The 15,623-nt window shown below is 48.4% G+C and overlaps 1 protein-coding gene across 1 annotated transcript in view; it reads left to right on the top strand.

Annotated features, from left to right (window-relative positions):
* The first annotated feature begins 3,184 nt into the window (after nt 1-3,184).
* Nucleotides 3,185-15,623, top strand: part of LOC144504318 (nuclear receptor-binding protein 2-like) — a 135,885-nt gene continuing 123,446 nt past the window's right edge. The window contains exons 1-2 of the mRNA XM_078229473.1: nt 3,185-3,190; nt 11,046-11,168. Coding sequence (XP_078085599.1) covers nt 3,185-3,190; nt 11,046-11,168 — 129 coding nt within the window. The remainder of the gene's footprint in view (nt 3,191-11,045; nt 11,169-15,623) is intronic.

Raw genomic sequence — 15,623 nt, 5'->3', positions numbered from 1 at the left:
GGAGTGGACACTGTGATAACACTGGGTGTGGGAGTGGACACTGTGATAACACTGGGAGTGGGAGTGGACACTGTGATAACACTGGGAGTGGGAGTGGACACTGTGATAACACTGGGTGTGGGAATGGACACTGTGATAACACTGGGTGTGGTAGTGGACACTGTGATAACACTGGGTGTGGGAGTGGACACTGTGATAACACTGGGTGTGGGAGTGTACACTGTGATAACACTGGGTGTTGGAGTGGACACTGTGATAACACTGGGTGTGGGAGTGTACACTGTGATAACACTGGGTGTGGGAGTGGACACTGTGATAACACTGGGTGTGGGAGTGTACACTGTGATAACACTGGGTGTGGGAGTGGACACTGTGATAACACTGGGTGTGGGAGTGGACACTGCACTCCACAGTTTCTGTTTCCTCTGAAGGAATCAACTCTCCTGGGAACCTGCCACTTATCAGCTCAAGGCTCGATATTGTTCAGATCTTGTCGGATGTGATGATTGCCTGGTGCTCAGAGACCAATCTCTGTTTTGTTTTCTGTTGGAGTTAAGGGTGATTGGCTGCCTGAGTGTGATTGGATATTGTTGGGTTAATTTGCTTTCTGTCGGATCTCAGGATCATTTCTGAGCCAGTGGGGTAGGTTTTGAGTGTCGTCACGTTGCAATATCAGCAGCTTCGCACCACAAGTGGGATCTCTCTCCTGTTTGATGTGTGTTCAGGGTTCATTGCCCTGCCTTCTGACTTTCCTGGTGTCCCTGACTTCTCCCCTATCGCTCCCCTCCTGCCCCCAGACAGTGACCATCTGTCTGATCAAATATTAAACAGGAATACGGACAGCAATACTCCGCTTCACAACTTTGCTTCTGAGAATCCAAGTCAGCTGCACCTGGGACAGTGAAGAACATGCAGATAACAGCTTTTATTTCAATCCTGTATTTAAGTGGATCACAGTTCTTCAGGAGCCCCACTGCAGCATTCTGATATACATTTTGACAAGGGGCAACGTCAAGCTATTTCAATCAGGTAATGAGGCAACCTTTAAGGAAGTTAGCCCCCCACCTCCACTTTGGCCACTGCCCCGCTGCGCACTGCCCGTCCATGTCCCTGATCACCCGGGTGTTTCAATGGGCTCCAATCCTCCCTGTGTGGCCACGGCACCTGGTCCCCGTTACCACAGAGCAGTGGTCTGGTGTGGCGTCTCGCTGGCAAGGGCACAAGCAGTGCCGGACTCACTAATCCGATTTCAATGAAATCAATACTCTGCTGATAGGCTCGCACCTCCCCCCCCACCACCCCCACCCCCGCCCCCCCCACCACCATCCCCACCCCTCAAAGAACAAAGAAAATTACAGCACAGGAACAGGCCCTTCGGCCCTCCAAGCCTGCACCGACCATGCTGCCCGGCTTAACTAAAACCGCCTACCCTTCCGGGAACCATATCCCTCTATTCCCATCCTATTCATGTATTTGTCCAGACGCCCCTTAAAACTCACCATCGTACCTTTCTGGGTGCAAAGCCGTTCTCACCGGTGAAGCAGGGCCGGGAGGATGTGAAGTGAGTGATAACAGCAGAGCAGGTTCAATTCCTGTACCAGCTGAGGTTATTCTCAAACTTGCCCCCTTGCCCTTGCCGGATGTGTGGTGACCCTCGGGTTAAACCACCACCGGTCAGCTCTTCCCCCTCAAAGGGGAGCGCAGCCTTGGGTCACCTGGGACTGCACTGACTTCACCTTCTTACTGCAGGAGTGTTTTGTTGAAGCAGAAATCAGAGCAGAGATTTCATTCAGCAGAACCATCGTTGGGAATTATTTAGAAATCCAGTGGAATGATTGAGCTCACAGCGTGTGGAATACACGAACAAGCTGGAGAACGTGGCCTACTACAGAGAGACAGAAACTGTCTGCTGTTTGTAGCTGCTGAGGACGATGTAGCAATGGACAAAGCCAAAGCGACAAGTTCGCAATTCTGGAGAACTGGCTAATCGATATAAAAAGAAACGTTAAACGTGCAAGTGAAGTTCGATCTCACTACAACAGAAGGAACATGGCAGCTCTCTGAAATCATGAAAACTCAAGAAGGAGGAGATTATTTTCAAATGTTGTTCAAAGGGAATGATGGATTCACCTGGGAAGAGACTCCGAGACCGAGAATGAGAATCAGAAACCAAGAACAACAGCTTAATAAAAGCAAATTACTGCGGATGCTGGAATCTGAAACCAAAAGAGAAAATGCTGGAAAATCTCATCAGGTCTGGCAGCATCTGTAAGCAGAGAAAAGAGCTGACGTTTCGAGTTCGGATGACCCTTTGTCAAAGCTTAATCATCGGATACATACAAATCAGCTCTGAGTTGAGTAAGACACTGGGAACGCAACATAGAGTCATACAGCACAGAAACAGGCCCTTTGGCCCACTCTATCTATGCCAACCATCCAATACTAATTTATGCTAATCCCATTTACCAGCACTTGGACCATAGTCTGCGATTCCGTGGTGATTTAAATGCTTGTCCAGATGCTTCTTAAATGTTGTCAGAGCCCCTGCCTCCACCTCAGGCAGCAGGCTTCATATTCCCACCACCTTCTGGGTGAAAACACCTTTTCTCAGATCCCCTCTAAACCACTTACTCCTCACCTTAAACCTTCAGGTCTTAGACACCTCTGGCATGGGGAAAAGATTCTTATGATCTACCCTATCTATGCCTCTCATAATTTTGTATCCCACTATCAGATCCTCCCTCAGCTTCTGCTCCAGGGAAAGCAAACCCAGCCTATCCAGTCTCTCCCCATAGCTGGAACTTTCCATCTCAGGAAACATCCTAGTGAATCTTAGGGGAAGGCGATGGCCTAGTGGTATTATCGCTGGACTATTCATCCAGAAACTCAGCTAATGTTCTGGGGACCCAGGTTCAAATCCCACCCAGGACAGATGGTGGAATTTCAACCTAAAATATCTGGAATTAAGAATCTACTGATGACCATGAAACCATTGCCGATTGTTGGAAAAACCCACCTGATTCACTAATGTCCTTTAGGGAAGGAAATCTGCCATCCTTACCTGGTCTGGCCTACATGTGGTTGACTCTCAACTGCCCTCGGCTAACTAGAGATGGGCAATAAATGCTGACCCAGCCAGCACTGAATGAAGAAAAAACAATATACCCTGCACTCTCTCTGTAAAATGAAGGTGAGAGTCATCGACTTCAGGAAGCGTAAAGGAGAACATGCCCCTGTCTGCATCAACAGGGATGAAGTAGAAAAGGTCGAGAGCTTCATGTTTTTAGGTGTCCAGATCACCAACAGCCTGTCCTGGTCCCCCCCGTGCCGACACTATATGCTGCTTAGGTGCATTTGCCATGCTGAATTCTCCCTCAGTGTACCCGAACAGACGCCACAGTGTGGCGACGAGGGGATTTTCACAGTAACTTAAGAACATAAGAAATAGGAGCAGGAGTAGGCCATCTAGCCCCTCGAGCCTGCCCTGCCATTCAATAAGATCATGGCTGATCTGAAGCGAATCAGTTCCACTTACCCGCCTGCTCCCCATATCCCCTAATTCCCTTATCGATCAGAAAACTATCTACCCGTGATTTAAACATATTCATTGCAGTGTTAATGTAAGCCTACTTGTGACTCATAAATAAACTTTAATACATGTGACAATAATAAATCAAATCAGATCCAGTGCAGTCACCTCCTTCTGGTAGTATGGCAACCAGAACTGCGCACAATGGCACAGAACTGTGGCCGAACCAATGCTTTATAAAGTTAGAACATAGAACAGTACAGCACAGAACAGGCCCTTCGGCCCACGATGTTGTGCTGAGCTTTATCTGAAACCAAGATCAAGCTATCCCACTCCCTATCATCCTGGTGTGCTCCATGTGCCTATCCAATAACCGCTTAAATGTTTCTAAAGTGTCTGACTCCACTATCACTGCAGGCAGTCCATTCCACACCCCAACCACTCTCTGCGTAAAGAACCTACCTCTGATATCCGTCCTGTATCTCCCACCACGAACCCTATAGTTATGCCCCCTTGTAATAGCTCCATCCACCCGAGGAAATAGTCTTTGAACGTTCACTCTATCTATCCCCTTCATCATTTTATACACCTCTATTAAGTCTCCCCTCAGCCTCCTCCGCTCCAGAGAGAACAGCCCTAGCTCCCTCAACCTTTCCTCATATGACCTACCCTCCAAACCAGGCAGCATCCTGGTAAATCTCCTCTGCACTCTTTCCAGCGCTTCCACATCCTTCTTATAGTGAGGTGACCAGAACTGCACACAATATTCCAAATGTGGTCTCACCAAGGTCCTGTACAGTTGCAGCATAACCCCACGGCTCTTAAACTCCAACCCCCTGTTAATAAAAGCTAACACACTATAGGCCTTCTTCACAGCTCTATCCACTTGACTGGCAACCTTTAGAGATCTGTGGATATGGACCCCAAGATCTCTCTGTTCCTCCACAGTCTTCAGAACCCTACCTTTGACCCTGTAATCCACATTTAAATTTGTCCTACCAAAATGAATCACCTCACATTTATCAGGGTTAAACTCCATTTGCCATTTTTCAGCCCAGCTTTGCATCCTATCTATGTTTCTTTGCAGCCTACAACAGCCCTCCACCTCATCCACTACTCCACCAATCTTGGTGTCATCAGCAAATTTACTGATCCACCCTTCAGCCCCCTCCTCTAAGTCATTAATAAAAATCACAAAGAGCAGAGGACCAAGCACTGATCCCTGCGGCACACCGCTAGCAACCTGCCTCCAATCCAAAAATTTTCCATCGACCACCACCCTCTGTCTTCGGTCAGACAGCCAATTACCTATCCAATCGGCCAACTTTCCCTCTATCCCACACCTCCTCACTTTCATCATAAGCCGACCATGGGGGACCTTATCAAACGCCTTACTAAAATCCATGTATATGACATCAACTGCCCTACCTTCATCAACACACTTAGTTACCTCCTCAAAAAATTCTATCAAATTTGTGAGGCACGACTTGCCCTTCACGAATCCGTGCTGACTATCTCGGATTAATCCGCATCTTTCTAAATGGTCATAAATCCCATCCCTAAGGACCCTTTCCATCAATTTACCAACCACCGAAGTAAGACTAACCGGTCTATAATTACCAGGGTCATTTCTATTCCCTTTCCTAAACAGAGGAACAACATTCGCCATTCTCCAGTCCTCTGGCACCATCCCCGTGGACAGCGAGGACCCAAAGATCAACGCCAAAGGCTCTGCAATCTCATCCCTTGCCTCCCACAGAATCCTAGGATACATTTCATCAGGCCCAGGGGACTTATCGACCTTCAGTTTATTCAAAACTGCCAAGACATCCTCCCTCCGAACATCTATTTCCTCCAGCCTATTAGCCTGTAACACCTTCTCTTCCTCAAAAACATGGCCCCTCTCCTTGGTGAACACTGAAGAAAAGTATTCATTCATCACCTCGCCTATCTCTACTGACTCCATACACAAGTTCCCACTACTGTCCTTGACCGGCCCTAACCTCACCCTGGTCATTCTTTTATTCCTCACATAAGAGTAAAAAGCCTTGGGGTTTTCCTTGATCCGACCCGCCAAGGACTTCTCATGTCCCCTCCTAGCTCTCCTAAGCCCCTTTTTCAGCTCATTCCTTGCTAACTTGTAACCCTCAATCGAGCCATCTGAACCTTGTTTCCTCATCCCTACATAAGCTTCCCTCTTCCTTTTCACAAGACATTCCACCTCTTTCGTGAACCATGGTTCCCTCACTCGGCCATTTCCTCCCTGCCTGACAGGAACATACCTATCAAGGACATCCAGTATTTGTTCCTTGAAAAAGTTCCACTTTTCATTAGTTCCTTTCTCTGACAGTTTCTGTTCCCAACTTATGCCCCCTAATTCTTGCCTAATCGCATCATAATTACCCCTCCCCCAATTGTAAACCTTGCCCTGCCGTACGGCCCTATCCCTCTCCATTGCAATAACAAAAGACACCGAATTGTGGTCACTATCTCCAAATTGCTCTCCCACAACCAAATCTAACACTTGGCCCGGTTCATTTCCCAGTACCAAATCCAATGTGGCCTCACCTCTAGTCGGCCCATCCACATATTGTGTCAGGAAACCCTCCCGCACACACTGCACAAAAACTGCCCCATCCAAACTATTTGACCTACAAAGGTTCCAATCAATATTTGGAAAGTTAAAGTCCCCCATGACAACTACCCTGTGACCCCCACACATATCCATAATCTGCTTAGCAATTTCTTCCTCCACATCTCTATTACTATTTGGGGGCCTATAGTAAACTCCTAGCAACGTGACCGCTCCTTTCCTATTTCTAACTTCAGCCCATATTCAGACAACCCTGCTCCTATAGTCTATGCCCCAGCGAATGAAGGCAAACGTTCCATATGTCTTCTTCGCCACCCTGACACCCTGTGCTGCCACTTTCAGGGAACTATGGACTTGTACACCAAATTCCCTTTGTTCCTCAATATTCCCTTGGGACCGACCATTCATTGTGTATATCCTACTCTTAATAGCCCTCCCAATGCATCACCTCACACTTATCAGCATTAAATTCCATCTGCCATTGCTCCACCCAACTTACCAGCTGATCAATATCAGACTACCCTCCTCACTACCAACAACGCCACCAATCAGACTTGTTTAGTTCAGTCGGGCATCATGATTGGCAGGGGCTTGGAAGGCCGATGGGCCTGTTCCTGTGCTGCACTTTGTTCTTTGTTCAAAACTCAATTAATTTAGTCAGACAATATCTCCCACAAATCCGTGCTGACTGACCCTGATCAATCACTGCCTTTCCAGGTGTTGATTTATTTGACCCTCAGAATTTTTTCTGATACTTTTCCTACCACTGATGTTAGACTAATTGGCCTGTGATTACCTGGCTTATCCTTGCTGCCTTTCTTGAATCAATATATCACATTAGCTATCCTCATCTGGCACTTCACCTGTGACCTGTAAAGATTTAAATATCTCTGTCAGGGGCCCTGCAATCTCCTCCCGAGCCTCGCACAGCAGCCTGGGATCCATCTCATCAGGCCCTGGGATTTATGCACCTTTCTGCCTGCTAAAACATCCATTACCTCCTCCTTATTAAACTTAGAACTTCACTGGAACTGAAATCTCCCGTTACAATGTCTTTCTCCTTTGTGAATACAGATGAAAAATATTGATTTCAGACCTTGCCCACGTCCTCTGGCCCCGGGCACAGATTGGGGTGGCACGGTAGCACAGTGGTTAGCACTGCTGCTTCACAGCTCCAGGGACCTGGGTTCGATTACCAGCTATGATCACTGTCTGTGCGGACCTTGCACATTCTCCACGTGTCTGCGTGGGTTTCCTCCGGGTGCTCCGGTTTCCTCCCACAGTCCAAAGATGTGCGGGTTAGGTGGATTGGCCATGCGAACATTGCCCCTTAGTGTCCTGAGATGCATAGGTTAGAGGGATTAGCGGGTAAATATGGAGGAAGGTGGGGGTAGGGCCTGGGTGGGATTGTGGTCGGTGCAGACTCGATGGGCCGAATGGCCTCTTTCTGCACTGTAGGGTTTCTATGATTCTATGATTCCCTTTGGTCTCTAACGGGTCCCACTGTCTCCCTGCTCACACTCTTGCTCTTAATATACTTAGAAACTGCCTTGGGATTTTCCATTATCGCATCTGCCAATGATATTTTGTGGCCCCCTCTTTGCCCTCCTTATTTATTTCTTATTCACTCCCCCCACCTACACACACTCTAGTCCTGAAGGGCTTCCCTGTTTTTAGTGCACTATACCTACCATACACATTTCTTTATCAAACTCTTGCTATCCCTTGACATCCAGGGTTCCCTGGACGTGCCTCTCTTGCCCTTCACTCTGAGAGAAACGCGTTGGCTCTGAACTCTCACTATTTCACTTTTACAAGACTCTCACTTTCCAAATGGAGTTTTCCCTGCAAGTACCTGCTCCCAGTCTATGTTTGTCAAATCCTGTCTAATGATGTGTGTGTGTGGTCTTGGGTTCGGGAACAGTGTGTGGTCTCTCACTCTCACTCTCTGTGGGTTGGGGAACAGTGTGTAGTCTCTCACTCTCAGTGGGTTGGGGAACAGTGTGTGGTCTCTCACTCTCACTCTCAGTGGGTTGAGGAACAGTGTGTGGTCTCTCACTCTCAGTGGGTTGAGGAACAGTGTGTGGTCTCTCACTCTCAGTGGGTTGAGGAACAGTGTGTGGTCTCTCACTCTCAGTGGGTTGAGGAACAGTGTGTGGTCTCTCACTCTCAGTGGGTTGAGGAACAGTGTGTGGTCTCTCACTCTCACTCTCAGTGGGTTGAGGAACAGTGTGTGGTCTCTCACTCTCACTCTCAGTGGGTTGAGGAACAGTGTGTGGTCTCTCACTCTCAGTGGGTTGAGGAACAGTGTGTGGTCTCTCACTCTCACTCTCAGTGGGTTGGGGAACAGTGTGTGGTCTCTCACTCTCAGTGGGTTGGGGAACAGTGTGTGGTCTTTCACTCTCAGTGGGTTGGGGAACAGTGTGTGGTCTCTCACTCTCAGTGAGTTGAGGAACAGTGTGTGGTCTCTCACTCTCAGTGGGTTGGGGAACAGTGTGTGGTCTCTCACTCTCAGTGGGTTGGGGAACAGTGTGTGGTCTCTCACTCTCAGTGGGTTGGGGAACAGTGTGTGGTCTCTCACTCTCAGTGTGTTGGGGAACAGTGTGTGGTCACTCACTCTAAGTGGGTTGGGGAACAGTGTGTGGTCTCTCACTCTCAGTGGGTTGGGGAACAGTGTGTGGTGTCGGACTCTCAGTGGGTTGGGGAACAGTGTGTGGTCTCTCACTCTCAGTGGGTTGAGGAACAGTGTGTGGTCTCTCACTCTCAGTGAGTTGAGGAACAGTGTGTGGTCTCTCACTCTCACTCTCAGTGGGTTGGGGAACAGTGTGTGGTCTCTCACTCTCAGTGGGTTGAGTAACAGTGTGTGGTCTCTCACTCTCAGTGTGTTGGGGAACAGTGTGTGGTCTCTCACTCTCAGTGGGTTGGGGAACAGTGTGTGGTCTCTCACTCTCACTCTCAGTGGGTTGGGGAACAGTGTGTGGTCTCTCACTCTCAGTGGGTTGAGGAACAGTGTGTGGTCTCTCACTCTCAGTGGGTTGGGGAACAGTGTGTGGTCTCTCACTCTCAGTGGGTTGAGGAACAGTGTGTGGTCTCTCACTCTCGGTGGGTTGAGGAACAGTGTGTGGTCTCTCACTCTCAGTGGGTTGGGGAACAGTGTGTGGTCTCTCACTCTCAGTGGGTTGAGGAACAGTGTGTGGTCTCTCACTCTCAGTGGGTTGGGGAACAGTGTGTGGTCTCTCACTCTCAGTGGGTTGAGGAACAGTGTGTGGTCTCTCACTCTCACTCTCAGTGGGTTGAGGAACAGTGTGTGGTCTCTCACTCTCAGTGAGTTGAGGAACAGTGTGTGGTCTCTCACTCTCACTCTCAGTGAGTTGAGGAACAGTGTGTGGTCTCTCACTCTCAGTGAGTTGAGGAACAGTGTGTGGTCTCTCACTCTCAGTGGGTTGGGGAACAGTGTGTGGTCTCTCACTCTCAGTGAGTTGAGGAACAGTGTGTGGTCTCTCACTCTCAGTGGGTTGGGGAACAGTGTGTGGTCTCTCACTCTCACTCTCAGTGGGTTGGGGAACAGTGTGTGGTCTCTCACTCTCAGTGGGTTGAGGAACAGTGTGTGGTCTCTCACTCTCAGTGGGTTGGGGAACAGTGTGTGGTCTCTCACTCTCAGTGGGTTGAGGAACAGTGTGTGGTCTCTCACTCTCAGTGGGTTGAGGAACAGTGTGTGGTCTCTCACTCTCAGTGGGTTGGGGAACAGTGTGTGGTCTCTCACTCTCAGTGGGTTGAGGAACAGTGTGTGGTCTCTCACTCTCAGTGGGTTGGGGAACAGTGTGTGGTCTCTCACTCTCAGTGGGTTGAGGAACAGTGTGTGGTCTCTCACTCTCACTCTCAGTGGGTTGAGGAACAGTGTGTGGTCTCTCACTCTCAGTGAGTTGAGGAACAGTGTGTGGTCTCTCACTCTCACTCTCAGTGGGTTGGGGAACAGTGTGTGGTCTCTCACTCTCAGTGAGTTGAGGAACAGTGTGTGGTCTCTCACTCTCAGTGGGTTGAGGAACAGTGTGTGGTCTCTCACTCTCAGTGGGTTGGGGAACAGTGTGTGGTCTCTCACTCTCAGTGAGTTGAGGAACAGTGTGTGGTCTCTCACTCTCATTCTCAGTGGGTTGAGGAACAGTGTGTGGTCTCTCACTCTCAGTGAGTTGAGGAACAGTGTGTGGTCTCTCACTCTCACTCTCAGTGGGTTGGGGAACAGTGTGTGGTCTCTCACTCTCAGTGGGTTGAGGAACAGTGTGTGGTCTCTCACTCTCAGTGGGTTGGGGAACAGTGTGTGGTCTCTCACTCTCAGTGGGTTGAGGAACAGTGTGTGGTCTCTCACTCTCAGTGGGTTGAGGAACAGTGTGTGGTCTCTCACTCTCAGTGGGTTGGGGAACAGTGTGTGGTCTCTCACTCTCAGTGGGTTGAGGAACACTGTGTGTTCTCTCACTCTCAGTGGGTTGGGGAACAGTGTGTGGTCTCTCACTCTCACTCTCAGTGGGTTGGGGAACAGTGTGTGGTCTCTCACTCTCAGTGGCTTGAGGAACAGTGTGTGGTCTCTCACTCTCACTCTCAGTGGGTTGAGGAACAGTGTGTGTTCTCTCACTCTCAGTGGGTTGGGGAACAGTGTGTGGTCTCTCACTCTCAGTGGGTTGGGGAACAGTGTGTGGTCTTTCACTCTCAGTGGGTTGGGGAACAGTGTGTGGTCTCTCACTCTCAGTGAGTTGAGGAACAGTGTGTGGTCTCTCACTCTCAGTGGGTTGGGGAACAGTGTGTGGTCTCTCACTCTCAGTGGGTTGGGGAACAGTGTGTGGTCTCTCACTCTCAGTGGGTTGGGGAACAGTGTGTGGCCTCTCAATCTCGAGCCTTTCTGATCCACTATAATTGCTGATATTCCCACAGGTGAGACAAGGGAATGTCCACGGGATTGAGACCACCTTCCTGGCAATGGACACTGAGGAAGGGGTTGAGGTAACTTGGAATGAAGTTCACTTCACTGACCAACGCGTCTTCCGGATTCATGAGGTACTCCCACTCTGCTCAATCGCTTGCAGCAATTCACCAACAATCTATATTTGTATTGCGTATTCAGCATGGTAATGTGTTGTTTTGTATGGCACCATCAACAAGCTCATTGGGATAGATTCTGAACAGATCTAACAACTCAACGCTTGGCCTCGTTACGTAGAAAATGGGAGCAAGAGGAGGCCATTCGAGCCTTCGAGCCTGCTCTGCCATTCAGCATTATCATGGCTAATCTTCTATCTCAGCTCCATACTGCCGTCTCTCCCCACACCCCTGATACCTTTGCAGTCTGCATATCTATTTCCTTCTCAAATACATTCAGTGACATGGCCTCCACAGCCTTCTGTCGTCAAGAATTCCACAGGTTCACCACCCTCTGAGTGAAGAAATGTTTCCATATCTCAGTCCTCAATGGCCTCCCCCCTTATCCTGAGACGATGTCCCCTGGTTCTAGACCCCCCCAGCCAGAGGAAACAACATCCCTGCATCCAGTCAGTCCACCCTGTCAGAACTTTATACGTTTCAATGAGATACTCTTCCAGCGAATTACAGGCCCATTCAACCCAATCTCTCCTTATATGACAATCCGGTCATCCAATCAGGCCCTGTGGGCCATCAATAACAGCAGAATTTTATACAACTATAATCTATAACTTGCATATCCCCCACTCTACCATCACCACCAAGCTTGGGGATCAACCCTGGTCCAATGAAGAGTTCAGGAGGGCATTCCAGGAGCAATACCAGACATACCAGAGGTGTGAACCCTCAGTTAAAACACAGGACTACTTGCATCCCAAACAGCAAAAGCAGCAAGCAGTAAAGCTAATTGATCCCACAACCAATAGATCAGATCGAAGCTCTGCAGTCCTTCCACATCCAGTCCTGAATGATGGTGGACAATTAAACAACCCACTGGAGGAGGCTCCACAAATATCCCCATCCTCAATGATGGAGGAGCCCAGCACATCAGTGCAAAAGATATTCGCAGCAATCTTCAGCCAGAGTGCCAAGTGGATGGTCCATCTCGGCCTCCTCCAGAGTCAGTCTTTAGCCAATTCAATTCACTCCACATTCAATCGAGAAATGGCTGAAGGCATTGTATACATAAAGACTATGGACCCTGACAATATTCCGCAAATAGGACTGAAGACTTGTGCTCCAAAACCTCTTGTGCCCTTAGCCAGCTGTAACACTGGCATCTACCCGGCAATATGGAAAATTTCCCAGCTCTGTCCTGTACACAACGCCGGCATAGAACATAGAACATTACAGCGCAGTACAGGCCCTTCGGCCCTCGATGTTGCACCGACCTGTGAAACCAATCTAAAGCCCCTCTAACCTACACTATTCCAATATCATCCATATGTTTATCCAATAACCACTTGAACGCTCTCAACGTTGACGAGTCCACCACTGCTGCAGGCAGGGCATTCCACGCCCTTACTACTCTCTGAGTAAAGAACCTACCTCTAACATCTGTCCTATATCTCTCACCCCTCAATTTAAAGCTATGTCCCCTCGTGCTAGCCAACACCATCCGAGGAAAAAGGCTCTCACTATCCACCCTGTCTAATCCTCTGATCATCTTGTATGCCTCTATTAAGTCACCTCTTAACCTTCTTCTCTCTAACGAAAACAACCTCAAGCCCCTCAGCTTTTCCTCATACGATTTTCCCACCATACCAGGCAACATCCTGGTAAATCTCCTCTGCACCCTTTCCAACACTTCCACATCTTTCCTATAATGCGGCGACCAGAACTGTACGCAATACTCCAAGTGCGGCCGCACCAGAGTTTTGTACAGTTGCAGCATGACCTCCTGGCTCCGAAACTCAATCCCTCTACCAATAAAAGCTAACACACCGTACGCCTTCTTAACAACCTTATCAACCTGGGTGCCAACTTTCAGGGATCTATGCACATGGACACCCAGATCCCTCTGTTCATCCACACTACCAAGTATCTTACCATTAGCCCAGTACTCTGTATTCCTGTTACTCCTTCCAAAGTGAATCACCTCACACCTTTCCGCATTAAACTCCATTTGCCACCTCTCAGCCCAGCTCTGCAGCTTATCTATGTCCCTCTGTAACCTGCCACTTCCCTCCACACTGTCTACAACTCCACCGACTTTAGTGTCATCCACAAATTTACTAAACCATCCTTCCACACCCTCATCCAAGTCATTAATAAAAATGACAAACAGCAGTGGCCCCAAAACAGATCCTTGCGGTACACCACTAGTAACTGAACTCCAGGATGAATATTTCCCATCAACCACCACCCTCTGTTTTCTTACAGCTAGTCAATTCCTGATCCAAACCGCTAAATGACCCTCAATCCCATGTGTCCGTATTTTCTGCAAAAGCTTACCATGGGGAACCTTATCAAACGCTTTGCTGAAATCCATATACACCACATCAACCGCTTTACCCTCATCCACCTCTTTGGTCACCTTCTCAAAGAACTCAGTAAGGTTTGTGAGGCACGACCTACCCTTCACAAAACCGTGCTGACTATCCCTAATCAAATTATTCCTTTCTAGGTGATTATAAATCCTATCTCTTATAATCCTTTCCAATACTTTACCCACAACAGAAGTAAGGCTCACCGGTCTATAATTACCCGGGTTGTCCCTACTCCCCTTCTTGAACAAGGGGACAACATTTGCTATCCTCCAGTCTTCTGGCACTGTTCCTGTAGACAATGACGACACAAAGATTAAAGCCAAAGGCACTGCAATCTCCTCTCAAGCCTCCCAGAGAATCCTAGGATAAATCCCATCCAGCCCAGGGGACTTATCTATTTTTACCCTTTCCAGAACTGCTAACACCTCCTCCTTATGAACATCAATCCCATCCAGTCCAACAGTCTGCATCTCAGTACTCCCCTCAACAACACTGTTCCTCTCCTGTGTGAATACCGACGAAAAATATTCATTTAGTGCCTCTCCTATCTCTTCAGATTCCACGCACAACTTCCCACTCCTGTCCTTGACTGGCCCTAATCTTACCCTAGTCATTCTTTTACTCCTGACATACCTATAGAAAGCTTTAGGGTTTTCCTTGATCCTACCTGCCAAAGACTTCTCATGTCCCCTCCTGGCTCTTCTCAACTCTTTCTTTAGGTCCTTCCTGGCTAACTTGTAACTCTCAAGCGCCCTAACTGAGCCTTCACGTCTCATCTTAACATAAGTCTCCTTCTTCCTCTTCACAAGAGATTCAACCTCCTTAGTAAACCACAGTTCCCTCACACGTCTGCTTCCTCCCTGCCTGACAGGTACATATTTATCAAGGACGCGTAGTAGCTGTTCCTTGAACAAGTTCCACATTACAATTGTGCCCATCCCCTGCAGTTTCCTTCCCATCTCCACATCATCTGTACACAAGACACAGGGCATACATTAAGCCTGTTTCATCTACATGCAGTAAGTGATAGCCATTCACTGGTTCATTGCTCAGGACAATACTTTGACCAAAGTCAAGCTGCCTGGTTTACATTTCAAGCAATGCTAGGCAGTTAACAGTCAACTACCATCAACTAGTGTACTTTCCATGGCAAGACCTCTTCCGGAGTCCACTTGCCAACCAATCAGCGCTCTCTTCTCATCACTATAAAGTTATTGATTTGCCTGACATTTTGTATTAAGAACATAAGAACATAAGAAATAGGAGCAGGAGTAGGCCATCTAGCCCCTCGAGCCTGCCCCACCATTCAATAAGATCATGGCTGATCTGACGTGGATCAGTACCACTTACCCGCCTGATCCCCATAACCCTTAATTCCCTTACCGCTCAGGAATCCATCCATCCGCGCTTTAAACATATTCAGCGAGGTAGCCTCCACCACCTCAGTGGGCAGAGAATTCCAGAGATTCACCACCCTCTGGGAGAAGAAGTTCCTCCTCAACTCTGTCTTAAACCGACCCCCCTTTATTTTGAGGCTGTGTCCTCTAGTTTTAACTTCCTTACTAAGTGGAAAGAATCTCTCCGCCTCCACCCTATCCAGCCCCCGCATTATCTTATAAGTCTCCATAAGATCCCCCCTCATCCTTCTAAACTCCAACGAGTACAAACCCAATCTCCTCAGCCTCTCCTCATAATCCAAACCCCTCATCTCCGGTATCAACCTGGTGAACCTTCTCTGCACTCCCTCCAATGCCAATATATCCTTCCTCATATAAGGGGACCAATACTGCACACAGTATTCCAGCTGCGGCCTCACCAATGCCCTGTACAGGTGCATCAAGACATCCCTGCTTTTACATTCTATCCCCCTCGCAATATAGGCCAACATCCCATTTGCGTTCTTGATCACCTGTTGTACCTGCAGACTGGGCTTTTGCGTCTCATGCACAAGGACCCCCAGGTCCCTTTGCACGGTAGCATGTTTTAATTTGTTTCCATTGAGATAGTAATCCCATTTGTTATTATTTCCTCCAAAGTGTATAAC

This window comes from Mustelus asterias, chromosome 2, assembly GCF_964213995.1.
Source record: "Mustelus asterias chromosome 2, sMusAst1.hap1.1, whole genome shotgun sequence".
In the NCBI taxonomy this organism is placed as follows: domain Eukaryota; kingdom Metazoa; phylum Chordata; class Chondrichthyes; order Carcharhiniformes; family Triakidae; genus Mustelus; species Mustelus asterias.
Note: the sequence above shows the minus strand (reverse complement) of the source record. Positions and strands in the feature narration are given on the sequence as shown.